The sequence below is a fragment of the Microtus ochrogaster genome, chromosome 6 (assembly GCF_000317375.1).
Source record: "Microtus ochrogaster isolate Prairie Vole_2 chromosome 6, MicOch1.0, whole genome shotgun sequence".
NCBI lineage: Eukaryota > Metazoa > Chordata > Mammalia > Rodentia > Cricetidae > Microtus > Microtus ochrogaster.
The window spans coordinates 65,111,658-65,138,670 of record NC_022013.1 but is presented as its reverse complement, the minus strand read 5'-3'; the positions used below and the strand labels follow the sequence as shown (position 1 = coordinate 65,138,670).

General features: G+C 39.7%; 1 protein-coding gene and 2 long non-coding RNA genes across 4 annotated transcripts in view; 2 read left to right on the top strand and 1 right to left on the bottom strand.

The window, feature by feature from the left end:
• LOC101984725 overlaps positions 1-3,654 on the top strand; it is a 21,183-nt gene extending 17,529 nt beyond the window's left edge. The window contains exons 2-3 of the long non-coding RNA XR_258301.3: positions 311-457; positions 3,213-3,654. This is a non-coding gene — a long non-coding RNA (uncharacterized LOC101984725). The remainder of the gene's footprint in view (positions 1-310; positions 458-3,212) is intronic.
• The window catches only part of LOC113456191, an 11,734-nt gene extending 3,823 nt beyond the window's left edge, over positions 1-7,911 (bottom strand). Inside the window, exons 1-2 of the long non-coding RNA XR_003377038.1 lie at positions 7,717-7,911; positions 6,517-6,712 (exon numbers count right to left, since the gene is read on the bottom strand). This is a non-coding gene — a long non-coding RNA (uncharacterized LOC113456191). The remainder of the gene's footprint in view (positions 1-6,516; positions 6,713-7,716) is intronic.
• Positions 7,912-7,989: 78 nt separating this feature from the next.
• Positions 7,990-27,013, top strand: part of Capn7 (calpain 7) — a 40,500-nt gene continuing 21,476 nt past the window's right edge. For both annotated transcript variants that reach the window (XM_026779783.1, XM_005348720.2), the window contains exons 1-7: positions 7,990-8,311; positions 11,142-11,250; positions 15,558-15,715; positions 16,574-16,641; positions 19,471-19,671; positions 22,844-22,930; positions 25,947-26,073. In XM_026779783.1, the coding sequence (XP_026635584.1) occupies positions 8,210-8,311; positions 11,142-11,250; positions 15,558-15,715; positions 16,574-16,641; positions 19,471-19,671; positions 22,844-22,930; positions 25,947-26,073 (852 nt within the window). In that variant the 5' untranslated portion in view covers positions 7,990-8,209. The remainder of the gene's footprint in view (positions 8,312-11,141; positions 11,251-15,557; positions 15,716-16,573; positions 16,642-19,470; positions 19,672-22,843; positions 22,931-25,946; positions 26,074-27,013) is intronic.

Here is a 27,013-nt window from a genome sequence, read left to right as displayed (position 1 = left end):
TATGTACAGAGAGTGAAAGAAAGGTAAAAAGTCCTGAGACAAAGCAGATGAAGAGAAACAGGTTAATTTAAGTTATAAAAGCTGGTGGGACAAGCATTAAGCTAAGGCTAAGCATTTATAACAAATAAGAAGTCTCAGTGTCATGATTTGGGAACAGGTTGGTGGCCCAAAAAGCCTGCTGCAGACATTAGTCTTACTACATAAGGTCTTATGACTAAGCAAGAAAATGCTGGAAATGCACAGTGCCTGGAACATATAGACAAGATTAAATTCTGTAATAGTATGGCCCTTGCTCTCCTGCTTATTTCAGAGATGATTCATCAATGCAAAGTCAGAAGAAATGCATGGTGGTCTAGCTTTCTCTCATTGGCTGCTGAATTTTGATTCCATGTCCTGAAGTCTGACCATCTTGGAAGACACAACCAACAGCAGTGTCCAAGAGCTGGGACTATGGGATGTGAGTATTCATAGGTTTCTTTTCCCACAGACGATATTGTAGAATATTCCTCTACAAAGCGTGAAGATGTTTTGCTCTGAATGGTTTAAAAACCTGAATGGCCAATCGGTAGGCAGATTTCCTGGAAGAGAGGATGCTGGGAAGAAGAAAGGCAGAGTCACCAGTCAGACTTGGAAAAAGCAGGGTGGGCAAATGAAGGTGAGGTAAAGAGTGTGTGAAAAAATGTAGATGAAAAATTATGGAGTTAATTTAAGTTATAAAAGCTAGTTAGAAACAAGCCTAAGCTATTGGTTGAGCTTTCATAATAATTAAAAATTTCCATGTTGGCTCTTTGTGTGTGTGTGTGTGTGTGTGTGTGTGTGTGTGTGTGCAAGCTGGTGGCTCAAAGAAAAATCTGCCTACAGGATTATGTGTTGAGAGCAGGTTTACAAATCTTTGTCACATCCTTGGTGCAAATTTGCAACTCACAAAGACTGACTACCCTGTGGTAGGACTGTATCCTGACAAGGAACCAGGAGTACTTCCAGATGAATGCAAGTGAGGTTAAGTGAAATATAAAGATATATACCCAAATTTCAAATTGTTTATATGCTATCCCCCATGTTCATTCCCCTCCTCCCCTTTTTGGAGAAAGGTCTCATGTTGTCCAGGTTAGCTTCAAACTCTCTATGTGAAGCTGAGGATGACCTTGAAATCCTGATTCTCTTGCTTTCACCCTCCAAGTGCTGGAATTATAGTTGTGGGCCACCACAGTCCTCTTAATTTTCTTGAAGACTTCTTCTGTAGTGATAATTCTAGGTCTGCACATTGGGTGTGTTTGTGAGCCGATTTCTTAATCCTTTAATTCAGTCAAAGACAGTAATGTTCAGAGTTGGACACTGCCCCCAAACACACAGCCAAGTCACCTTACTCCTGCCCTGAGTCTGATTTATATGACACGATCCTGGACTTGAATCCGATGCTTTCATAGTTTGAGATCCAGGAGTTCTGAGAGTGTATCTGGATCTTTTAGCGGTTTGCAGGCGAACTGTAACACCTTTCAAAAGGATATATAACTATGAATATTTCCAAAGAGAACCTGGACTGCCTTCCCACCAGGAAGTATATCAGGGGAATTTGGGAATGCTGATTGGGTTATTCACATAGGTATTGGAGTTACCTACTGTTCTGCCTGGTTGACCAAATAGAAACATAGAGGACAACTATGTGCCGGTTATTCTTCATAAATTTGGAGAAGTGGAGTTCAGGACATGATGTGATGAAAATGAGTGGTATATGTCACTGAGAAAGCCAGGGGAGGAGAGCAGTTACGGTACAGCTTCCTGGTCAAGCCTAGGAGACAGCTCCAATAATCCAGGCTAGAAATAACAATGCTGTTCTCACACTTCTCCTTTGTCTACAGTGGTGCTCACTTCCTCTGTTTCTGATAAACCTCTCTGAAAGCACTTGCAAAGAGGGTGACCACTTCAAACTGACACATGCTGTAAACAGGGACAGTGGTCTATGTCTTTAGAATTTGGCACAGAAGAGAACGTAAAGTGCTGTGGTTTTTGTATTAGTTGAGACGAACCATTTTCCAAGATACAGGGTTAAACATATATTTTGAATTATATTTCAAAAACCAGTTTCTTTTGCTTTACCTCCTCTGTGTGTGGCAATGTATGTTTACACACATCAATGTATACGATTGTGGGCACACATGATGAAGTACATATGTGGAGGCCAGAGGAAAACCTTGGGGGTTGATCTTCGCTTTCCACTTTGTCTGAGACAAGGTCTTTTTTCCCCCAATGCGTGTGCCCAGCTAGCAGCCATGGCTTTTCGGGACTCTTTTTTCTACATCTCCCTGTCTCTCCACTCACATCCAGTTTTTAATGGGATCCTAGGCAGTCAGCCTTGGGTCCTTAAACTTCTGCCAGAGTGCATTTACCCACCGAACCATATCCTCATCATTTTTTTGTTTCTTTTAAAATAATGTGTCTATGGGAGGTAGAGGCAGGGGGATTGCTGCTAAATCAAAGTCAGCCAAATCTAGGTATTGAGTTCTAGGCCAAACAATGAGACTCTTGTCTTAAATAAATGAGTAGAATAGCAGACAATAAAATGTTTCCTAGGAAATTTACAACTAATGTGGCTCACATTACATTCCCGCTGGCAGCAGGGTGCTTAGATAAACATACTGTGTCCACCCACATGTTATAGACTGTAGCATTTGCTCTTTGGTTGAGATCTTGATGGTATTCTGTTGTCATACACTAGGATCTCAGGAAATCATATGCTAAAATGGAGTCAGGAGTCTAAGGAGCCTGTTAAGAACAGCATCTGGGGAAGGAAATGGGAGGAAGACAGAATGGAAGGCAGCTAGGGGTCGTTAGGCAGACCTGATAGTATGCACCTTCCAGACTGATGAGGAGCTTGTCCTTTCATGGTGCCCCTCTTTGGGCAGAAATGCCCGGCTGATGCATCATTGTCTTGATCAATTATCAATTGGGAGTTGGCTGTCTTAGTCTGTTTGTGGTGCAATCCCCCAAATACTTTCTGGGCTAACTTAGAAACAAAAGAAACTTACTTCTCACAGTTCTGAAGATTGGGGGTCCAAGATCAAAGCACTGGTACTGACCCCAGTTAAGGTGACTTGTTGCCATATTCTCATATGGCAGAGGGGACCGGCTCAGAAGGGCCAGATGTTGTGTTAAGCCTCTTGTACAAGTCGTTTCCACCCTCAAGACTTAACCTCTGCTCCACATACTTTCAGGTTGGAGATCAACTTCCAGTCTGAACTTTGGAGGGACACATTCAGACCATGGCAAGAGTATCTAAGAAGAGAGTGGCTTCAACTTGAAGGCAGAAAGAGACCAGGAGGAGGCCAGCAGCTGGCCACATCGTCCTCAGCCAGGCAGTGAGTTCTCTCTTGAGCAGGGACCACTTATGTCTAAACATACCACAAACACACATGCTTATTAAATTCTAATAAGCATTTAATGATGTATATCTAAAATAATTCACATTTCTATGTACTTATTAAAACATATCAAAATTAAAATATACAATGAAACAGTTCCAACACCCTAGATACTCCTTTTATTTTTTTCCTAGATAGTATTAACCAGAAATAACCATTATTTCAACTTTCTCACTTAGATCAGCTTTGCCAGATCTAGTTTCATACAACTGAAATCATAGATACATACCCCTTTGGCCTGGATTTTTTAAAAACATAATTCTTTATTGATTCTTTGAAAAATTTCATATCATGCATCCCAATCCCGCTCAACTCCCAATCATCCCATATCTGCCCCCCACACATGCAACATCCTCCCTTAAATTAATTAAAAAGAAAACAAACAAGAAAATTCCTCACTCTTCCATCATCCCGTTGCCTCTCATTCATCCTAGCGGCACTGGGAACTGCAACGTGTCAGGCAGTATAACCTTCTGTTCAATCAGTGCCACCCACAAAATGTTCCTTGCAGTGAGTCACTGGTCTGGCTCAAGGGCTCTGGCACACCATCACCACTGGGCCCTCACTGAAACTCCTCTCGGATCCCCTGCTGTTTCCCAGAGTCATGGAGATTGTGCAGTTATTCTTCAGGACCACTCCCGGTATGCACTCCAGCAGGTCAGAGATGGGGTAGATGTTATGGTGGACCAACCCAAGGTTCAGGATTGTAGGTCTGACTGGTGAGGGTTGGAGTGAGGGGTGGGGCCATCTCTTCTCATTGAATGGGGCGGTGTGTGGGGAGGGTGTTCTCCCATGGGGGGTGGACCAGCTCTCCTAGGTCCATGGGGCCATCTCTGTGAGTGTGGGGAAGGTGGCAGTTCTCCTGCTGCAATGTCCAGTGAGAGGGAGGACCTGGCTGGCCCAACACAGCCCTTGGATTTCAACATGCATGGTTTCTATTACCTCCGGTGTTTACATGGGCCTTGGACATAATCACAGACCCCAGCTGTAGTAGGAACATGAACCCAGACATGGCCCACAGCAGCAGCTGAGGCCTGAACACAATGGCCCTGTGTGGCAGTGTAGATCAACCAGACTGGCATGGCCCCAGTGGTAGCACAGCCATCAGACACTAACACGGCCACAGGCTGTGGCCCAGACCCCAAGCAGTCACGTGGTCTTTGGTGGGACCATGGACAATGGACATCAACACAGAACTTAGCTGTGGTAGGACCAGAGACCCAGACATGGTCCTTGGTAGCAGCCCAGGCTTGGGTGTCACCATGGCCCCACGCCACTCAGATTGTCATGGCCCCTGTGGTAGCATTTCGCCTGGATTCTTTAATTCCTCATGTCTTTGAGATTCATCCTGTTTTTCTCTTTTTTTTCATTCTAATGTCCCTTTAAAACTTCTTGTAGCCAGGCAGTGGTGGCTTTAACCCCACACCTTTAATCCCAGCACTTGAGAGGCAAAGACAGGCAGATCTCTATGAGATCGAGTCCAGCCTGGTCTACAGAGGGATTTGGAGGACAGTCAAACAACCCTATTCCAAAAAAACAAACTAAACCCAAAACCAAAATAAAACAAAAAAAACTTGTGTGCTATTCAATTGCATAAATATGACTTCATTCACCTACCCATTCTATTCTTTTAAAACTTTTCTTAGATTTTAATTCAATTTTATGTGTATGGGTGTTTTGCCTGTATGTATGTCTGTGTAGCATATGATACCTGTAGTCAGAGGAAGATGTTGAGTCCCCTGGAACTGGAGTCTGATGAGCCATCTCTCCAGCCCTGACCCCTTCTGATCATTTCCAGTCAAGAGTAAAGTTGAGGAAAGCATATTTATCTATGTCTCACGGTGGATATGCACAGTCATTTCTCCTGCATATGGGTCTGGAAATGGAGCTACTGAATCAGAAGCTATGCTTCTTTTAACACAATAAGCAGCTAACAAGCCATTTTCCAAGTGCTTGCTCTAGTTTATATACCCACCAGCATGGACTCAGTGCTGATTCAACTTCTGTTCCTGAGGCCCTCCCAGCCCCGACAGCTTTCTCATTAATCACCCAAAGGTGCTGCCACCTGTTGGCTGGTGCAGGTCAGCAGGCCACCTTGCCTTAACACCCAGCGTATTTATTGAATGAATAAATTACCACTGCCTGGCTAGTAGTAGTAATGAAATAACTGATAAGTCACTTCACATTCAAGAAGTCCTTCCTATGATCATTTTTATATTTAAAAACCAATTTTATTAGCGTGAAATTTTTTTATACTCATATAAAACATTAACACTGAGAGCTCAGTGATCCTTCCCCATCAACCACTCTGCCCCACAGTTCTTGGTACACGCTGACATACTTTCTGTTATAATTTAGTTTATGTTCTCTTGAGTGTTAGAGATATAGGGTCAGAGAGCATACTCCTTTGTGCTTTCTTTCTTTGCTCAGAATAATATTTTTGAGATTCATCCACATTAGATAGGATGTGTCAGTAATGAAGCCGAGCTGAATTTCATTGTGTAAATATATCACGACTTTTCTATCTGTGCTTTGAATTATTTCTAGTTTTTAGCTAGTAAGAATAAAACTACATGAATTTGTTGGCTCAATTTAACCTTTCAAAAATATTTTTAAGGCAGCATGGATATGTATATTTACTAATTACAAGATAAATTTAAAAATAAAGTTGCTATGAACATTCATGGCTTTTTTGTGAAAAAGTACTTCTTTTAAAAATTATGTTTAGATTTATTTATTTTTATGTACATAAATATTTTACTTGAATGTAGTCTGGTGTGTGGCTGATGTCCTAAGATGTTAGCAGAGGACATAGAAACCAGAATTACAGATATTGTGAGCCACTAGGTGGATGCTGGGAATCCCTCCAGAGTCCTCTGCAGGAACCAAGTGCTCTTAGCCACTGAGCCATCTCTCCGGCCCTGGGAAAAAAAGTATTTACTCTTAAAAGCACTTCTTGCCTTTTAGGTTCATGAACATCCTTTTTGAGCTTCGCGAAACCTGGGAGATTTGACAGGTGAGGAAGGACCTGGCGTGTGTGAGAATAAGTGAATATTTCTCAACTGATGAACAAGTATACAAATGTGTAATTACCCACCTGAAACATGATTTGCCTGTCTCATCACGGTGCATTTGTGATGGACCATCCAAGACTAAGCCTCAGCCCAGAGCTTCCCTAGGGGATGACATGGAACAAAAGCCCTGGACCCATGCCACTGAGGGGCTGGTGCGGAGAAAATCCTAACGCTGGGGCTTGAGACAGTAAGCAGGGAAGGAAGAGACGACAGTCGTAGCTGGAACAAGAAAGGTGAAAGGTCCAGGTAGTCAAGATGAACAGGGATGCTAAGCACAGCCTATTTAGCTGGACACTGACAACAGCATGACCAAGAAGTTCCACATGCTTGTGACCTTGATAATGAACTTCCTGAACCACCAGCATTAGTGTTACTAGGGAGTCTTTCTTGAGTTTGCGGACAGCTGACACCACTCTGGACTGGATCACAATCAACTTTTCTTTTTCTTCTCTGTGACAAGGTTTCTCTTTGTATCCCTGACTGTCCTGGGATATGCTCTGAAGATCAAGCGGGCCTCAAAGTCAGGGCTCTGCATGCCTCTGCTTATGTCTCCTGAGTGTTGGGATTAAAGGCGAATATTCATCACCATGCTCAGCTCACAGTCAACTCTGAACAAGATATCCAGGTGACATGTTCGTGTTTGATGGAGAAGCATTGCACTATGACAGATATATACTTCCTGGGGTTGTTCAGGGTTTTTGCTGTGTAAAATGTGCTGGGCTAGTCCCCTTACCTCAACCTCCAGAATGCTGGCTTCCCGGCATGTGTTACCATTTGCTGCTCTAACGTTTCTTATTAGTAGAATTATACTACAGTATATAATTTTGTCAAGACCTGCTACTTTGACGCAGCATGAATTTTGAATTTCATCCAAGTTCTAGACTCCCCTATTTATTTTTTTTATCACCACTGAATTCAAACTTTTAAAAGAACAGAAGAAGACAATAAAAATATCACATATTTAATTACAACGTTAAACCTGTCTAAAGATACAAGTAAAAATACATCATCTGGTTCGTAGACAATTCAAACACTACCACCCTTAGGTGTACCTTGGAGCGTCATATAAGGTCATGTTTTAGTTTGTGAAAATGAACACAATCTCAAGATCACGCAACAGACCATCTCAAGAGCACGTCCTAGCCTCACTTCATATCTCTGATTTATTCCTAATTAATCCAGTTGGCGACGGGAGGTGCTACTGATTGTTTCTTTCCGCCTACCTGACACTTAGTGGACGAAAAGCTCTAAAGCGCATGCTCCTTTTAAGCAAAGCCAGAACCGTCTGGAACACGCTCACCTGCGTGGCCGCCTCTCCTAGGCGGCCAGCCGTAGAGAAGCCCTCGGCGTCGACCTGGCACCTGTTTCTTCTCGCCCAATCCCACGGAACACCGTTTAGGCCCCGCCCACCTGCGGTGCCTGGAGCCTCGCCCTCTCCGGAGGAAGCGCCTTGGGGCCGAGTGCGCCTGCGCAATGCCGCCAGTGGGCGGAGCGAGGGCGCGAGGAGGGGTGGACGTGAAGAGGGGCGGCCGCGGGGCTCCGAAGCGAAGCTGTTCAGCGCTAGCAGGCGTCCTGGCCGGTCTGAGGGAATAGAGGCTCCGTCTTCCCTTCCTCCGCCCTCGAAAGTCAACTTCACCGCTCCGCCCGCAACGTCTGCGGGCGGCGGGGGCCGGCGTCAGGGCTTGTCTGCCTCCTCCGGCGTGGGGCCTGGGCGCCATGGACGCGACGGCGCTGGAGCGGGACGCCGTACAGTTCGCGCGGCTGGCGGTGCAGCGCGACCACGAAGGCCGCTACTCTGAGGCGGTGTTCTACTACAAGGTAAGGCCAGGCGTCGGGAGGGCTCGGGCCGGCTCCCCGGAGCGAGCGCTGGCGGAGCCCGAGGCGGAGGGGCGGGGTCCTGCTGCCCAGGCCGCGGTCTAGCTGGCAGATGCCCTCGGCTCGGCAGGCGGCGGGCGGGGAGTGGACGGCCTCTTCGCTGTACCTTGGCCCTGATGTGTGGCTAGCCGTGGATGATCTGTCATAATATGCCAAGAGGGCATGTTCGATGTAGAAAAGAAAATGTAAATTAGAAAAGAAATTCATCTCTTACCAGCATTTGATGTGTATGTTAATGGTTGTTTCCTAAACGTTTGTGTACACAGATTTTTCACTCTGAAACTTGAATCCTATCGTTTATACTATTTTGACACCTCACTTCTGCATTGTTCTAGATAACCACACTTGCAGCCTATTCCGTAGTTTGGTTGTGGTCTAGCAATGTAATGATGCGGGCTAAATTTTTGGGCATTTGTGATATTCTTCTTTTGGATGAATGACTGGGAGCACAATTGCTAAACCAAAGGATCATGCGCTTCCGCAGCTTATCCTGATGGTTTGCAAATACACCCCTCCAGTTACAGCTTCATGATGTAGGCATTCTTGATTATACAGTGGTAGTAATCCCACCCCCCCGCCACATATGTGCTATCAATAAAGCATGGTTTGCTTTCCCTTAATATTTTATTGCTTTTGTTTTATGATCTACTGTACACTTAGAGACTTTTGGTGTGTTTTAGGATCATTCATTTCAAATTTTCTAGTTTTAGATTTTACAACCCCTATGTGTGTGTGTCTGTGTGTCTGTGTGTCAGTGACCCTCTCTCTCTCTGGGATCTAGCTATATAGTGGAGGCTGGTCCTCTCCTTGCCCTAGCCTCCCCAGTGCTGAGATTTCAGGAATGTGCCAGCATGCCTGACTAACAGTTGAGAGTTCCTAAAAAGAAAATTCCGTTTTAGTTTTGTGAAACGACTTCCCAACTACTAAACCAGTGAAACACTGCCACATAGCCTAATGGAGTAGCACCTGCTTATTTGCTTGTAATCCCAGCACTCAGGACGAAGAGGTAAGAGGATCACTGTGTTCAGGCCAGCTTGGACTACATTGTAAGACTTTGTCTCAAAAATAAAACCCAATAGTACAATATAAAAATAGCTTTTTTTTTTAAACAAAAGAAACTATTGAGCCATTTTCTTTTAGAAGAAGTTGTAATTTAAGAATTAAAATTTAGCCGGGCGATGGTGGCGCACGCCTTTAATCCCAGCACTCGGGAGGCAGAGGCAGGCGGATCTCTGTGAGTTCGAGGCCAGCCTGGTCTACAAGAGCTAGTTCCGGGACCGGCACCAAAGCTACAGAGAAACCCTGTCTCAAAAAAAAAAAAAAGAATTAAAATTTATCCTTTGAGGATGGCTATGGCTCTCCAGTGCCTCATAAAAACTGGAGTCAGGAGGATCAGCTTAGGGCGTATGAGACCCTGTGTGTGTGTGGGGGGGGGGCGGGGGGGACGGCAGGGTTGGTCAGGGGACAGAGGGAGAGAGATCCAGAGTCCTTTTACCCACGTGTAGTCCCCAGCACTTGGGAGGTAGAGACTGGTGGGTCTCTGTAAGTTTAAGGCTAGCCTGGTCTTCATCTCAGTTTCCAGGCTAACCAAAGTTACATAGTGAAACTGTGTCTTTAATTAAGGGGGGGGGGGAGTTTGAACTTTGCCTCTGATTATGTTTTCACTTTTGAATATAAGTGAAATGAGTAAAATAAGATTGATAGTTATTTGACTTTTTAGAAAGCAAGGTGATTATTTGAAAATCAGTACTTAATGTGAAGGGTAAACTATTTTCAGGTTACTATTTAATTTTGAGAATTAATATTTATATACAAGGGGTTCAGGTCATTGAAGTTTAATGTATTTTAATAATTATGATAAATATATAAGATTAGATATTTAATGTTTGTATGGAAAATTATTTTTTCTCCCTTGAAATACCTGCTTTATGGACCCTGAAGAAATGTTTTCTACCCTATCTGGCTTTTATGGTTGAATTTCTCATGGGTTGTAAACTTCATTTACTGACTTTGTAGGATTCAGTTAAACAGTTTCTGTTTAAAATCTGGTTTGCAAAGTGAAGCTGATTATAGCACACAGTTTACCTTAGAACAGTGATGGGAAAAGTAGAAGCTCTCTCTCCCTTGCTAGCCATAGTACAACTGACTATGGAAGTTAGGGAAAATTGGGAGGCAAATTAGGCTTTCTTAAGTTTGTTTTATAAAACTGAAATCTACTTTATGTTTATATTCTACTGTGAGACTTTTAACCTTTACAGTTTAAGACTTTTTTAATTGATAATTTGTTTTGGTGATGGTTTTACTTATTTGGTTTTGGTTTTGATGGTTCTGGATATTGAACACAGTGCCTTCCTTCCACATGCCAGGCAACTGCTGTACATAGCTAAGCCCTACATCTGTTTTCATGCTTTTAAGACTCGGTGTGCCTTTCAACAGTTGTACAGATTACACATAAAAAAAACACAGAAAACATGTAAGTCATTCAGTGTCTTTTCAGAGTATACAGTTTACACATAAGGAACACAGAAAACATGTAAGTCACAACTATTCTGAAGAAATGTTTAATAATTGGGTTCTTCAATTTTAAGCAGAATATAAAAAGGATATTGAACATGGAAAGAAAGATACTAAACTTTTTTACTTACTTGCTGTATAAAAAGAATTTGTAAATGCTTTTGTTTTGTTATGAAATGACTAGAAAATTAGGAAGTAGTAATTAAAATTTGTATTGTGAAAGTCTTTTGAATTCTTTATATTATTATTATTTTTTAAGGAAGCTGCACAAGCCTTAATTTATGCTGAGATGGCAGGATCCAACCTAGAACGGATCCAAGAAAAGATCAGTGAATATCTGGAAAGAGTCCAAGCTCTGCACTCTGCAGGTTAGTCAAAAGGTGCCACATTACTCCTGTATTTGTCTTTCCTCTTCATCTTGGATCTTTTTCGAGACATGGTTTCTCTGTGTAGCCCCTAGCTGTCCTGAAACTCACTCTGTAGACCAGGATGGCCTGGAAACCACAGAGACCCACCTGTCCTTGTCTCCTGAGTGCTGGGATTAAAGGTGTGTGCCACTGCCTAGTTTCATCTTAGATCTTGACACTGGCTCTTTCTGTTCACTAAGAAGAATCTCCTAAAGAGATTTAAGAAATCATGATAGGAGCCGGGCGGTGGTGGCGCACGCCTTTAATCCCAGCACTCGGGAGGCAGAGGCAGGCGGATCCCTGTGAGTTTGAGACCAGCCTGGTCTACAAGAGCTAGTTCCAGGACAGGCTCCAAAACCACAGAGAAACCCTGTCTCGACCAAAAAAAAAAAGAAAAAAAATCATGATAGGGAAATAAGAAAAATGTTGAGATCTATGTAGAGCACACTTTCCTAATTTTCTCTAGCTGTAGAGATAGTACATTCTCTATAGTAAATTCTCCACATTGAATTTATCATTGACAGAGTTGCAGTGAATACCATGTCAGAACCTGTTTTAAAGTTTTAGTTCTGACACTAAAGTTAGGACACGAATTGTTCTTACTGTTTAAAGACTTCAGCAGTAGGCAGTAGATTCTCAGACTTTTCTCTCAGTGTCTTCTACCTTGAGTGAACTGGGTTTTTTTGTTGTTTTGTTTTGTTTTTTTGTTTTTATGCTACACCTTGGAAAGACAACATGTAAGCAAAGACCTGGAGCAGCTTGTATTTAGCTTTATGAACAGCTTAGCAGGTACCACAAGAGGCGTATTTATTAGCTTAGTGGTCAGTTTTGTTAGAGAAAAAGGGTTTGTGTCAAAATCTGTTGTTCATATGGGTAGAAAAGAAAAATATTGCTGACCTTTGGCTTAGAAATATATTCATCTCACTGGGTGGTGGTGGTGCATGCATTTAATCCTGGTACTTGGGAGGCAGAGGCAAGTGGATCTCTGTGAGTTCCAGGCTAGCCTGGTCTACAGAGCAAGTTCTAGGACAGCCAAGGCTAACAGAGAAACCATGTCTCAAAAACTGAAAAAAAAGAAAATATTTGTCTTTAGGATGATTTTTAAATCTTTTATCTCTTTCTGTTGTTGGCTAATTCACAGAGGACTACTCAGGATTTCGTTTTAGATGGGTTCTGTTACCGTCCACCCCTCCTCAGTGGAATGAGTGAGCAGTTATAAGCATATAATTAGGATGAAGTCTGTGTGATCTGCTTTTGATTCCCTGTTACGACAGTCTTCTTAAAAGTTGATAGGCTGCTTAACAGTGGTGTCCAGAAGTTGCCTGAATTATAGGAATTGTTTGACAGAACGTTACACTAATCGCTGCATTCAGAATATCTTGTTGGGAGCTCTGGGAGTGGCTCAGCTAGGAGACCTATTTAGCATGCTTTAGGTTCTGGGTTTCCTTCTTAACATGGGGTGAAGGGGCATAGGACCTGCTGCATGATTAAAAAGAATTTCATTTTCCCAGCCAAGTAAATGATGCTCTTAAATGTAATTGCCTTGTTTAAAAAATGATTCACATTATTTCATATACTGTTTTCCAAGAAAATTATTATTTTAATAATTATTGTTTTAATAACAGTAAATGCTCTTAACTGCTGAGCCATCTTTCCAGCCCCAAGAAAATTATTTTTAAAGTTCATAAAATAATCCTTCAGGATTATTTCCATGATTTCCCTATTTTCTCTATAGATATTTTAGTTTATTTCAACAGTGATGTACTGAATTAATGTTTGAGCTGAATGGTAAATGGGTGGATGGTACAAGAGCCCCCAGGAAGCCCTAAGCCAGATGTGGGAATCTAAAAATAGGAACATTGCAATGGTTTAGAAACTCTTTCTGAAACATATTAGCCAAATGTGAACATAGACTTATCTAGAAGGAAAAGAAGGTGTGATAATACTAGCTTAGGAGTAGGAACTAGTAGCTGAGGGAATTTTCATCTTCTTAGTCCATGGGCTGTTATATTCATTCCAGTCAGTGATCTCTAAATTCTTCAAGTTCTTCCAACAATTGTGAAAAAAAATACTAATTTTTTTTCCCTAGAGAATTAGGAAATATCTTCCTAGTTTGTGTTATATTTTAAAATTTTAAAAATTGCTTTTAAACTGGTGTAGTGGTATGAGCCTGCAGTCCCAGTACTCAGGAGGCTTAAGCAGAAGGATCATTTGAGTCTATGAATGTAAGGCCAGCCTGAGCAATATAGCAACAATGCAGAACAAAAACAAATTGCCTTTGATCCTGGAAAGTAAATTCTAAAATTGATACTATGAATGTGATTCTCTCTTACAGAAGAATAACACTAATCTCTTAATTACTCTTTTGTCATTTGGCTTCTTTCACTGAGCTTAATGTTTCTAAGGTTTATTCATGTTATAGGATGTAGCTAGTCATTCTCTGTCCTGCCAGACAGCTCCCAAATCTCAACACGGAGACTTATTATTAATTATGAAACCTCAGCCAATAGCTTGTTTTTGGCTAGCTCTTATAACGTAACCCATTTCTATTAATCTGTGTGCTGTCCTGAGGCTCATTTACATCATTTACGTACTGCCCATACTGCTCTCCTGCTACTTCTGTGTCTCCTTGCATTTCTACCCTTCTTCCCAGCATCCTCTGTGCCTGGAAATCCTGCCTAGTTATTGGTTGTTCAGCTTTTTATTAACCAACCAGAGTAACACTTCTTTACAGTGTACAAAAAGATTATTCCACAGCAATAGGATATATCAGTACTTTATTCCTTTTCATGGCTAGATAGTAGTCCATTGTATTAACATACTACAATTTGTATGCCTATTTGTCAAGTGGTAAATATTTGGGTTTTCTTCCTTTTGTCTATTGTGAGTAATGTTGTGCACGTTCAGGTACTATGTAATTCTGTGCATAGTGGACTGTGTACACTCAGGTATAAAATGGCTGCACCATTTTATGCTTACTGTTCCACCAGCAGCATAGCTGGTTCCAGTTTCTTAGTTCCCTTATGTTCTTACTCTTATATACAAGCTCTCTCTTCCTCTCCTCTTTTCTGTGTATGTGGAGAGTGCTGGGAATTGCCTGATGTATGCTAAACAAGTGCCCTGCCACTGAGCAATGTCCATAGCTCTGCAACACCTTTTTTTTTTAAAGACTAGACCTTGCTGCCCAGCTTCAAACTCTGATACCCCTGTCTCCACCTTCCAAGTGCTGGGATTACAGAGCTCTGCCTCCAGTATTGCCTTGTTAATGACTTTTATATTTAGCCATACTGATGGATTATATCTCATTGAGTTTTGATGTGCATTGCTTGAGGAGTAATGATGTTGAGCATCTACACATGTGCTGTAGACTGGAGAGATGGCTGGGGAGTTAAGAGTACTTGTTCTTGCAGAGGACCCACATGGTGATTCACAACTGTCTGTAACTCCACTTCCTAGGAATCTTATACCCTCTTCTGACCTCAAGGGCACCAGGCATGATCGGAGTGTACAGATGTACATGCAGGAAAAACACCCATGGACATAAGCACATCTTTCAAACAAAACACAAACACACACAAAAACCAATTCCTGTAAAAGCATGATGGCTTCTTCTGGACTCAGATGGATAAGAAAAGCAGAGCAGGAACTTATCATCATGGTCTAGTATTATCTGTACTAGATACATGTAAAATTACCTTAAAATATGATGATTACTACTTCTCCCCCATCTCATCCCTTCTTCGTCTTCCTTTTCCTCTTTTCGTTTCTCCTCCTCTTTTCCTTTTCACCTCTTCTTCTGCTTTTCCTTTTCTGGTAGTAGCCATAGAGCCCAGGGCATACTGTGAAGCAAGTTTGTTCTGCCCCTGAGCTATGCCCCCAGCCCTATATGTTTCTTAATAGTTAGCATTTTCTAAGTTTTTACTTTGTTCATGTGAAGGGAGAAGGATATGAGGAAGACTCTCCTTTGTTTTGCTTTTTATTTTAATGAAGGGAGTGCTAGTAGAAAAAAATTCAGGGAAATTTTCAATAAAGCATTTCTAATACCCTGTCTCCGATGTCTGAACAATTGGGTTTGGCCAGGGGACTTAAGATTAGAGAGAGAAAGGAGAAATTATTCCTCTTTAAAAATATTTTTGTTGTATAACTTGCTAAGTCTTTTAAATGAGGGATGTAAAATTTAGTAAGGAATGTCTTAAATATATTAAAATGTTGGTATTCCCTGGCTACATTTAAATAATCTTTCTACATGTTTTTTTATTCTGTACTAGTTCAGTCAAAGAGTGCTGATCCTTTGAAATCAAAACATCAGTTGGATCTGGAGCGTGCCCATTTTCTTGTTACACAAGCCTTTGATGAGGATGAAAAGGGAAATGTGGAAGATGCCATAGAATTATATACAGAAGCTGTGGATCTCTGTCTAAAAACCGTAGGTATAGCTATGAGTTAAACTTGATGGAATTATGTTAGGAAATTGCTTCTCTTACTTACGAATTTAATTTGAAGGAACCCCTACATTCTATTGTTATGAATAAAGCTAATTTAATCTTCATTGAAAATGTTGAGTAGATCACTAATAATAGAGTTTTATACCTTATGAAAGTTTTGCTGCTACTGAATCACTAAGCAATTGCTTTTAAAACATTATATTTGCTTATTATATTTAAACTGTTTAAGGTTATCATGTAACTAAAACTACTATAAGAAGGATTCACTATCGTGAATCTGTAAATTTAGCATAAACTTATTTCAATTTCATACAGTAAAAAATAAAGTAGTAGTTTGGGAGAGCTTCATTAACTTGCGATATAAAATCTATATGCTGAGTGGCTCTTAGTACTCCCTAATGGACCTTGATTGAGATGCTCAGCTTCAAGGGGCATCTGGTACTTAAGAGTACCATGCATTTAGGAGGAGGATGAGGTAATGTAGTAGAGGATGTTCCCATTGTCTTCCACATGGAAGCTTTTTGGCAGGCTGTTGTGGTCAGAAAAACCACCCACCTTGATTTCTACAACCCTGGAGAACATAGATAAGTGCTGGTCTCCCTGGTTCCTCCTGCACAGCCTTCCCATGGTCCATGTTTACACATTTATGGTCTAGTTCACATTGTCTACAGAAATGTGACAAAATGTTCAATATGGTTTTAAGTGATAACCTTTAAAGACAGAAATAAAATGTTGTCTTTATTTACTCATAATTTCAAGAAATATATTTAATTTTGCATAGAAATATGGATTAAGCAAATTAAAGAACTATGCTTTAGAATGTCTCTCTTTTTCTTAAGTCTTATGAAACTGCTGATAAGACTCTGCAAAATAAATTGAAACAGTTGGCTCGACAGGCACTAGATAGGTGAGTTTTGTCACTTAAGTTCTTATCAATGGACAGCATGAATTGTGCTTTTTTTTTAATCATAACATCTTAAATGTGTGGTAGAGGTCTAAATGTTCATCCATAAGCTGAGACTTAGTGCTTCAGACCAAATAAGTAGCCTATTCATTAGTCAAAAAGTCTTTTAGTTTTTGCTTATTTAGAGAATTAACTGTGATAATTGGTTTGTTTTATTGTCCTGTTACTGAGTGTCTGTGGTAGTCTTGTGACCTGAACCCAGGACCTCGTGCATGGTATTCATTCTACCACTGAACCATATTCCCAGCTCCCCGCAGTCATATTTCAGATGGAATCCTTTCTCTGTGTTGTATAATATCAGACTTCCAAACAGCCTTTTCAGAAAGCTGTCCAGAGTTGCTATTAAAAGATAGACATTGAGAATGGCCTTACATTCATCCCCAACATCAAACTGTATGTGTTGCCTTCATCTTAAGCTTGTGTCCAGAGGCTTGCTAGAAACATTTTATTTAAAGTTGAATTTAAATTTCTTCCAACACTTTCATTCTGATTGCTCTGCTTGTTTCAATATTCTTTTCCATTGTTATTACCACATTGTGGAATATACAAAAAGACCAGTTTGTTGTATTTTTTGTTGATGTCTGTGTTACATTCAACCTTTATTCCCTAAGTGGAAACTTGTGAAGACAGAGTTGCCTATTTTGTTCACTGCTTAAGTGAGCACCCTGCAGAATGCCTAATGTAGATGTGTTCAGCATGTATTTGGTGAATGAATGGATCTGTGTAAGTGAATAATGCTGCCTCTTTCAAGAGCTGAGGTAGAAAACTTTCTTGTAAAGGAAAGGAGTAGAAATTTCATCTATTCCTAGAATGTGAATTTTCGAAATTCTTAGTTTGAAGCTTTACCTGTAGCTATGTTCTAGTCCTTTCATTGCAGAATAGCTTATCCCTTCTCTGCTTCATCAGTGAAGCTTTAGTTTGTTTACCCAAACTCATGAAGTATGAGCACTTGACACAGTTGCCTTCTCCAGTTTCCATGACATGGGAATCACTGTGTTCACCAGGCATGGTTGCCTTCTCCATCATGATTTCTTTTATCAGCTCTAATCATAGTTGGTTTTTATTCTTGTGTAGATAAGCCATCCAGTATTTCTTTTTTTCTTTTTTTTTCATTTAAACACTGCCTGGCCCATTAGTTCTAGCCTCTTATTGACTAACTCTCACATCTTGATTAACCCATTTCTATTAAAACTGTGTATCACCACGTGATTTGGTTTATTGGCACGATTCTAACTTGTGTCCGTCTCAGGCAGGAGATTCATGGTGTCTGCCACACTGCCCTTCTTCCCAGCATTCAGTTTGGTCTACTCCACCTATCTAAGTTCTGCCCTATCGAAAAGCCAAGGCAATTTCTTTATTAAATCAATGAAAGCAACACATGGACAGAAGGACCTCCTACACCATTTCCCCTTTTCTATTTAAACAAAAAAGAAAGGCTTTCACTTTAACATAGTAAAATTACATATAACAAAATAGTTATTGAGCAAGAATTACGGTTACAATAGTTAGTAATCTATTTCATCTTTGTGATTCTAAGGTTTATATCTAATTTATTTTTATCATAACTAAGGAAAACTATAATTATAATTATCTAGTCTTGAATGCCATCAAAGATTCCAGAAGCATATGATATTACCTAAGTAAGCAGCAAGTGCAATGTAAGCAACTTCTAAAGTTCTAGAATTGACAGAGACATCTCAATGCCTGGATAGTCATTCAAAGTTCTTCTGTAACATTTGGGCATCTAACTTCAGCCTACAGGCCCATAGTATCCAGCAGACTTTTCTACAAAGTAGCCATCCAGTATTTCTGAGTCCATCCTAGGTGAAGGTAGGTAGGGCGAGGTATCATTTAGAGGGTCCTTTGAGGATCTGCTGAAGGAAGATTAAGGACCTTCTTCTAGGAAAATGTATCTCTAGTGTTCTTGGCATATAATTTTGGAGTGTTATAAGACTCATGAAGCTCATATGTGGATCTTAGGTGAAGAACATTTTTAGCTTGTTAGTTCTTTGACAGAACAGTCAAAATCCCCTTGCATGTCATGTGATGCCCCCTGTCAATCAATTCTTATTTTCCTCTCACCTCGTCTCCTGCTGTCTCTCACTTGTACTTTTGACGAGGTCTGTATTGTATCCATCCTTTGATATTACCATCGCTTGCTCTGCTGTTTGGTACTGCTGCGTGTTCTTCACTGCAGAGGAAGTTCTCTAAGACTCAAGCATTAAGTCTCAGTGCCCTTCCCTCCCTTCACCCTCTTTTCTTGGTGACTAGGGCTATTATGTCTTTTGTGTATTCATTTGCATGAAACACTTCTGTCCTGGCATCTGTCGTTTTGACAGTTATCTTTTTTATCCACAAAATCTTTTAAGGATATGATTTATACATTATTATACCTTTATATAATAACATATATATTATTATATAATATTATATTATTATACCCTTTACCTTGCATATAATAAATAAAATGTTCATTTAAGTATTACTTACAAAATATGTGCAGTAGCTTACATGGAGAAATTTTGGTTAGTATGTAAGGATTTTATGAACTGATTTTACATTAGGATGCTTTACTAACTCAAAGTAAGTTTTGTGTCCTGTAAGTTTAAATGAAATACCCAAGAGGTAGAGGCAGGAGGATCAGGGCTTCAAGGCCAGATTGCTACATGGCAAGTTTGAGGCCAGTCTCTTTATTGAAACCCTGTCTCATAAAAGGCAAAAGCATAAATGTAAGAAAAAAACTAGAACAATTCTTCTGTGCTTCTGTTTTAGAGCAGAAGCATTGAGTGAACCTTTGACAAAGCCATTTTGCAAACTCAAATCAACAAATATGAAAGTGAAGACTGCCCCAGTAAGAACACATTTTCCTCTGGGGCCTAATCCTTTCCTTGAAAAGCCTCAGCCATTTATAAGTCCACAGTCATGTGACGCCCAAGGACAGAGATACACGGCAGAAGAAATAGAAGTACTCAGGTAAATCCACTCATGACTCGGGGTAATGAAAACTTTAAAATAACCAGTGCAGACCATTTTATTCGGAATTATATGAATAATTACATAGCAGTTATGGCAGGCTGCTCATTTTCTGTGTATCTTTGTAACCACAAGTCTCACGGGGATGGAGGGTTACTTTGAAATAGCCAGCAAACAAAAGTCTGGAGTTATGAATCCTTTAATTTGTTTGGTTTTTTTCAAGACAGGGTTTCTCTATATAGCTCTGGCTGTCCTGGAGCTCTCACTAGAGACCAGGCTGGCTTAGAACTCACATAGATCTGCCTGCCTCTGCCCTCTGAGTGCTGAGATTAAAGATGTGCACCACCACCTGGCTACTTTTCACTTTTTAAGAGTTTAAAAAAATGAAAACAGAATTATGACAGAGACCACTTTATAAAACTTAAACTGTGTATTATGTCAGTCTTTACAGAAAATGTTCATAGACTTCTGATCTAGACAGACAGCTCCGTGTATTTGAAAGCAGTCTTGGGGGCTATTAAAAATTCAAAGCCTGAGCTTGACATAGAACTTGCTTGTAATCCCAGCACTCTGGAGAAAGGATACTTATAAATTCAGGTTCAAGGCCAGCCTGGGCTGCAAAGGAAACCCTGCCTGAAACAAAACAAACAAACAACAACAACAACAACAAAAAAAAACAGTAACAGCAAGACCCATGATAATGTAGAGATCCTTTACTGTCTTCTGAACCAGTTGATCAGGTGAAAGAGGATAAATCTCTGAGCCAGCTGATGGTTCTTGAGTTGGGCAGGTCATTTAGATGTTAATTTTAAGTTTTCAGAGATTGAGCTGAAAGGAACAGTGTTCCCTCCTTGGTCACAGCCTTCCAGAGCATCTTCCTTTCTTCCTGAAGATTTCCATTACACATCTCTTAGTTTGCTTCCTTTGCCTAATAAAAATAGTACGTAAACAAAACAACAAAAGGGTCCTTTTAAAGATGAGGCTTTAGGGGACTGGAGAGATGGCTCAGTGGTTAAGAGCATTGCCTGCTCTTCCAAAGGTCAGAGTTCAGTTCCTGGCAACCACATGGTGGCTCACAACCATCTGTAATGAGGTCTGCTCTGCTGCCCTCTTCTGGTCTGCAAACACACACGGACAGAATATTGTATACCAAATAAATAAATATTTAAAAAAAAATAAAGATGAGGCTTTAAATTACTGAGTGTCTTAGTTAGGGTTGTTATTGCTATGATAAAACACCATGACCTAAGCATTTTAGGGACGGAAGGGTTTATTATTCAACTATGCTTCCACATCACTGTCCATCATCAAAGGAAGTCAGGAACTCAAGCGAGGCAGGAGCTGATATAGATGCCATGGAGGGGTGCAGCTTACTGGGTTGCTCCTCATGGCTTGCTCAGCCTGTTTTGTTTTGTTTTTTTTTTTTTTTTTGAATGCAGGGCCACCAGCCCAGGGATGGCACTCAGAATGAACTGGTGTTCCCCAGTCAATCACTAAGAAAATGCCCTACAGGCTTGCCTACAGCCTGATCCTATGGAGGCATTTTCTCAATTGAGGCTAGCCAGTACAGTGAGAATTCATCATTTTGGCTACTCAGAATCTATATACTACTTTTATATATACTACACATTTGAAGTTCCACACTTTAACAAAACAACTCATTTAAAACACAACTGTCCTTCATACAAGTGAAAATGAGTGCTGGGCGATGGTGGCGCACGCCTTTAATCCCAGCACTCAGAAGGCAGAGGCAGGTGTATCTCTGTGAATTCGAGGCCAGCCTGGTCTACAAGACCTAGTTCCAGGACAGGCTCCAAAGCTACAGAGAAACTTGTCTCGAAAAAACAAACAAACAAAAAAAGAAAGAAAATGAGTATACACTGTCCCAACAGTTATTGTATCCATTCCTGACTACATTAATCTTCAGGTTCACTGAGTATATTACCCAAAGACTACAACTACTCTTAAAAAAAAAAAAAGAAAGAAAAAAACAGCAGATGCATAAGAAAGAAGTAGCTACTAAACCTGGTGGCCCGTGCTGCAATTCCAGCCCTTGAGATTCCAGTGCAAGGATTTTTGAGTTCGAGGCCAGCCTGATAGCCTGGGTTATATAGCAAAGCCCTATCTTAGTTCAACAACAACAACAACAGACAACCCCCCTAACATAAAATATGCAGAACTTCTACAAATCTCACCGAATTTGTTGACAGATCATAGTTCTTTCTATGCCACGTTCTTCTTTCAGGACCCATCCATGTTCTGATAGCCAGAAGATAGAAAGATCACATTTTTAAGAGTTTATTGTGTCTTTTAGTTAGTTGGTTAGTTTGGTTGCCTTTTAGTTTTTCGAGACAGGGTTTCTCTTTGTAGCCCTGGCTGCCCTGGAATTTACTCTGTAGACCAGGTTGGGCCTGAACTCATAGATTTGTCTGGGATTAAAGCCTGTACCACCATTGCCCAGCTTGTTTTTTAAATCCCCAAATAACTAAGTTATTGCTTTTTTCTTTGATCTTAGGTTAGACTTGTCTTTGTCCCAAGTCTAGGAAGTTAATTTTAAAAGAACGTTCTTATTAAAATGAATTGAATCATAACAGTTATACTCTGGTATCTCTCTCTGTCTGTCTCTTTCTCTTGGTTTTTTGAAACAGGATTTCTCTGTGTTAACATCCCTAGCTGTCCTGGAGCTAGCTCTTGTAGATGAGTCTGGCCTCGAATTTACAGAGATCTGCCTGCCTCTGCCTCCTGAGTGCTGGTATTAAAGGCATACACCACCATGCTGTGCAATGAAGGAAAAATTTCAATGACAAAGTATGGTACTATATTAAATTGACAGCTTCATAGTTTTCAGATCTTTATTAGGATGGTTTTGATAAGAGAAATACCAAAGCTGGGCGGTGTTAGTGCACACCTTTAAAACCAGCACTTAGGAGATCAGGGGATCTCTGTGAGTTCAATGCCAGCCTGGTCTACAGAGCTAGTTCCAGGACAGTCTCCAAAGCAACACAGAGAAACCCTGTCTTGAAAAAAACCAAAATAAAAAGGAAAAGAAACTTTTCCTTCAGTATTAGCTAAAAGACTGAGATGCTATTGTATTTTAAACTTAGAGTTTAACTAAAATTGGTGATTTATAAGATAGACTTGAAAACTTAGATCTTTTTCTTGTGCCTTATAGGACAACATCAAAAATAAATGGTATAGAATATGTTCCTTTCATGAGTGTTGATTTGAGGGAACGTTTTGCTTATCCAATGCCTTTTTGGTAAGTAAGCACATTTAACTTTTATTTCCAGTACTCTGAAGTTCAATTTAATTCATAGCCTTGAAGTTAAATTTTATATGCAAAGTTGGTTGGAAAAGAGGAGTACTTTTGGGAAAGAGGTGGAAAGATAAAGAGGTTGAAATAAAGATCTGAGCAACATGAAGTTGTCAGTTTAATAGAGTGCGATGATAGAGAACCGTTATATCACATTGATCTTAATTGGCTTGGTTATGGGCTCAAGGGGATTTTTTTTTAACCTAACATTATAGACATAGTGCTTAATATAATAAATATAATACTTGGTACAGTGTAAGTACTGAGCAACCATTTGCCTAGTTAATGATTGGATCACTGTAGAAAAAACCCCAGAAAGTAATCTAAGTGTTTAGAGATATACTCAAATACCTACACAAAAGATACTATAATTGTGAATTATTAGAGTAAATCACTCTAGTATGTGCTATATATATGTATTTACACTAGAGTATGATTATATTTAAGGAGATATAAATTTGTGTTTTCAGTTTAAATGTAGCAAATTAAATCACATCTCTCATGCGAGAATGTCCAAAAGAAAAATATAGAAAAGTTGAGACAATTTAGTAATATGATTGAAAAAGTAAAACATGAAATACAAAAACTCTTTTAATTTGCAGGAGATCAATGTGTTCAGGGTGGTATGGCCATCGACAAAGCTCCCTCAGTTTAGGAATCAGTATTCCTAAATTGGGATTTCTAAATTCCACAGTTAGAAGTTCCCCCTCCACTTTTTCTTTTTTTGATAATTACTTGCTTAATACATGTCCCTATCTAGAAACTATAAGCTTTGTAAGGACAGAGATCTTGTCTGTTTAACTAAATTCTACCCTGTATCTAGCACAATATTTGTTTTTTTCTTTTTTTTAATTTCTATAATATCTCTTTATAGTAAATACTCAAGATTTACTTACTGAGTGAATTATATTTAAAATTATAATATATTGAATTATATTATCTATTTGAAGAATGGATAAATACTAAAATTGACTAAGTGGCAGTATTTTCCCACTTTTGTCATCTAAATTATTTTACATAGAGAACAATTATAAGAAGAAATGTAAAAATTTAAATTCATTTAACAGATTGACAGGAAAAAGGCTTCATAATTTAACATAATTTAGAGCAGTGGTTCTCAGCCTTTCTAATGCTGCGGCCCTTTCTCATGTTGTGGTGACCTCCCAACCATAAAATTATTTCCTTGTTACTTTATAACTGTAATATTGCTACTTTTATGAAATGTAATGTAAATAATTGATGTATAGTATATCTTATATGGGACTCTCCCAAAGGGGTTATGACCTGCAGATTGAGAACCAATGATTTAGAGACTGATTTAAATTTTTTTTTTTATTCTGGTGATATGTTAACCTTTAAATCATAAACATTGTAGTTTATAAAATACTTTTAGTACCCTTATGAGTCTAAGAAAAGAAATGTGTTTAACACTGACTTTAATCACTAACAGTGATTTGAGAGAACAAATACCGTGGAATCTTTCTTCAGTTTATTCTCTTGTATCTGTTATATGGAAGGCTAATAATGGATGAGCAATAGATAAAATTATAGGCTTGAATTAGTTTTGATTTTCTTCCTTACGAGTTTGTGGTTGCTCTCCTTTAAACTCCTAAGTTTACTGAGCCCTGTCTCTATTTATACTCGGCTCCTGACATGACACAGGTTCTAGCTAAAGTGTTACCTGAACAGCAGAGGTTCTGTGAGGTGATGATCAGAATGTTTGAGAGTCCAGGTGTGACCGCACACCTGCAGTCACAGCACCCTGAGGGCAGAGGTAGGGTGATCATAAGTTCAAGACCACTTCTCAAAATGTAAAAACAACAAAACGTTTTTAAGCAGTGTTGTAGCAGTTGTTTCTATCTAAGAGATTTGCAACAACATGGGCTCATAAAAGTCTAGAGGTGTTCTACCTACAGTGAAGAAACTAGTACTTTAAGTTTTCAGGTCATACTTGAGCACAAAATCTTCTTAATCTAATACTCATCAACATTCTTGGATAAAAGAACTACACAAATTTGTTTTAGTTTGCATATTACACATTACCGCAAAATCTTTTGAAATCCAAAGAGACCCATGTTGCCATTGCTGTAGGAAGGTGAAGACTTGGGGTTTGGGGAGGTAGGTGGTTTTTATTCGGGTTTTATGTCAGCTTTAAAGAGATCCTACAGCACAGAGTGAGTACAGTGTAGTGGGTGACATGGTGGATGTGGCACCACAGGCTTGGATTCGGTTGTCACCTCTTAGCTTTATGACCTTGGTAACCAACCAGTTTGTGCTTTTCTAAAAAGTTCTTAACTGAATAGTTATTTTGAGCATTTAAGTGGAGAATAGTATATAAAGCATATTGGTGTTATGCTTGGCACAAAGTCACTGTTTAGTAAATTTGCTGGTCTCTGTGCCCTTTCAAGAGCAAGGGAAGGAGCTGGTAGCTTCCTAGGTCCTCAGTGGGTCAGTGTGTATTGTTAATGACTCCATTTTATTGCTGAGTTTCCTGACCATCATAACTATGATAAGTGTCTATACCATATTTCTAAGTAAATATAAACTTCTGTCTTCACTTTTATTTTTTTAAACTGGAGAAGGTGTTCAGGTTGACTGATTTCTTTTAAAAAATATTTGTTTGTTTGTTTATTTATTTATTATGTATACAATGTTCTGTCTGTATGTATGACTGTAGGCCAGAAGAGGGCACCAGACCTCATTACAGATGGTTGTGAGCCACTATGTGGTTGCTGGGAATTGAACTCGGGACCTTTGGAAGAGCAGGCACTGCTCTTAACCTCTGAGCCATCTCTCCAGCCCCAGGTTGACTGATTTCAAGGTTAAGTGTAAAGAGCCAGATCTGACTGATTATTTTAGGAAGGCAGAAGTGTATGATATCTGTGCCAAAAAGGAGGTCTCATTCCCGCTCAAGTCATCTTTAAAAATTAATATATTCTTTTAACTTTTATTGTTTCCTCAGTGATAGATGGGGCAAGCTTCCATTATCACCTAAACAAAAAACTACATTTTCTAAGTGGGTAAGACCAGAAGATCTCACCAACAACCCTACAATGATATACACTGTATCCAGTTTTAGTATAAAGCAGGTAAACATTTATTTTGTATAATGTTTAAGAAAATTGGTACTCTAAGGAAATTTGAATTTAGATTTGATTTTTATTAGATTGTATATATTTAGATGCATGAGTATAATTGCAAAATTTTCTCATCCTTCACATTATTTCCAGCTTGATTTGGTAGCACATACCTATAATCTCAGCTCTCATGGTTTAATGCTGTCGTGGGCTACATAGTAAGTTTGAGACCAGTCTGGGCTACATAACAAGATAAATCTCAAAATGAGACTGAAAATTTGTTATTGTTTTTCTTCTGAGATAGCATCTTGCTCTGTTGCCTGAGCTGGCCTTAAATTCAGTGATCTCCAACATCAGCCTCCCAAGTAGCTGAGGTCACGGTGTGTGCCACCATGCCTAGTGCAATCTGTGCATTCTGTCTTTAACATTGAGAAAATAATACGAGAAACTGTTCTGAGCAATTATAGATTTTTTTTTCCAATAATGGGAATTGAATTTGGGATCTAGTGCATGCTAGGCAATCACTGTATAACTAAGCTACAACCCAAGCTCCATGTATAGATTTTTGCATTTGTAGGTTTGAAACTTGAGAATTGAATTTTATACTTGCCAAGGAAATTTTATGCTTATTTAAGTATTTAACTCTTGGAGGCTAGGGAAGTCCCTGCTGCATAAGCATAAAGACCTGAATTTGCATCCTTAGAAACACATAAAAATTCAGGAGGGGATGGAGATAGCTTAGTGGGTAAGAATACTGGCTGCTCCTCCAGAGGACCCAGGTTCAATTTCCAGCACCTACATGGAAGCTCATACCTGTTTGTAACTCTAGTCCCAGGGGAGTGAATGCCTTCTAATTTTTTTGGTCAGTGGGCAAACATGTAGTTCACAGAATTATATGCAGACTGAACACCCATACACATAAAAATTTTTATTATTTATTTATTATTTTTTT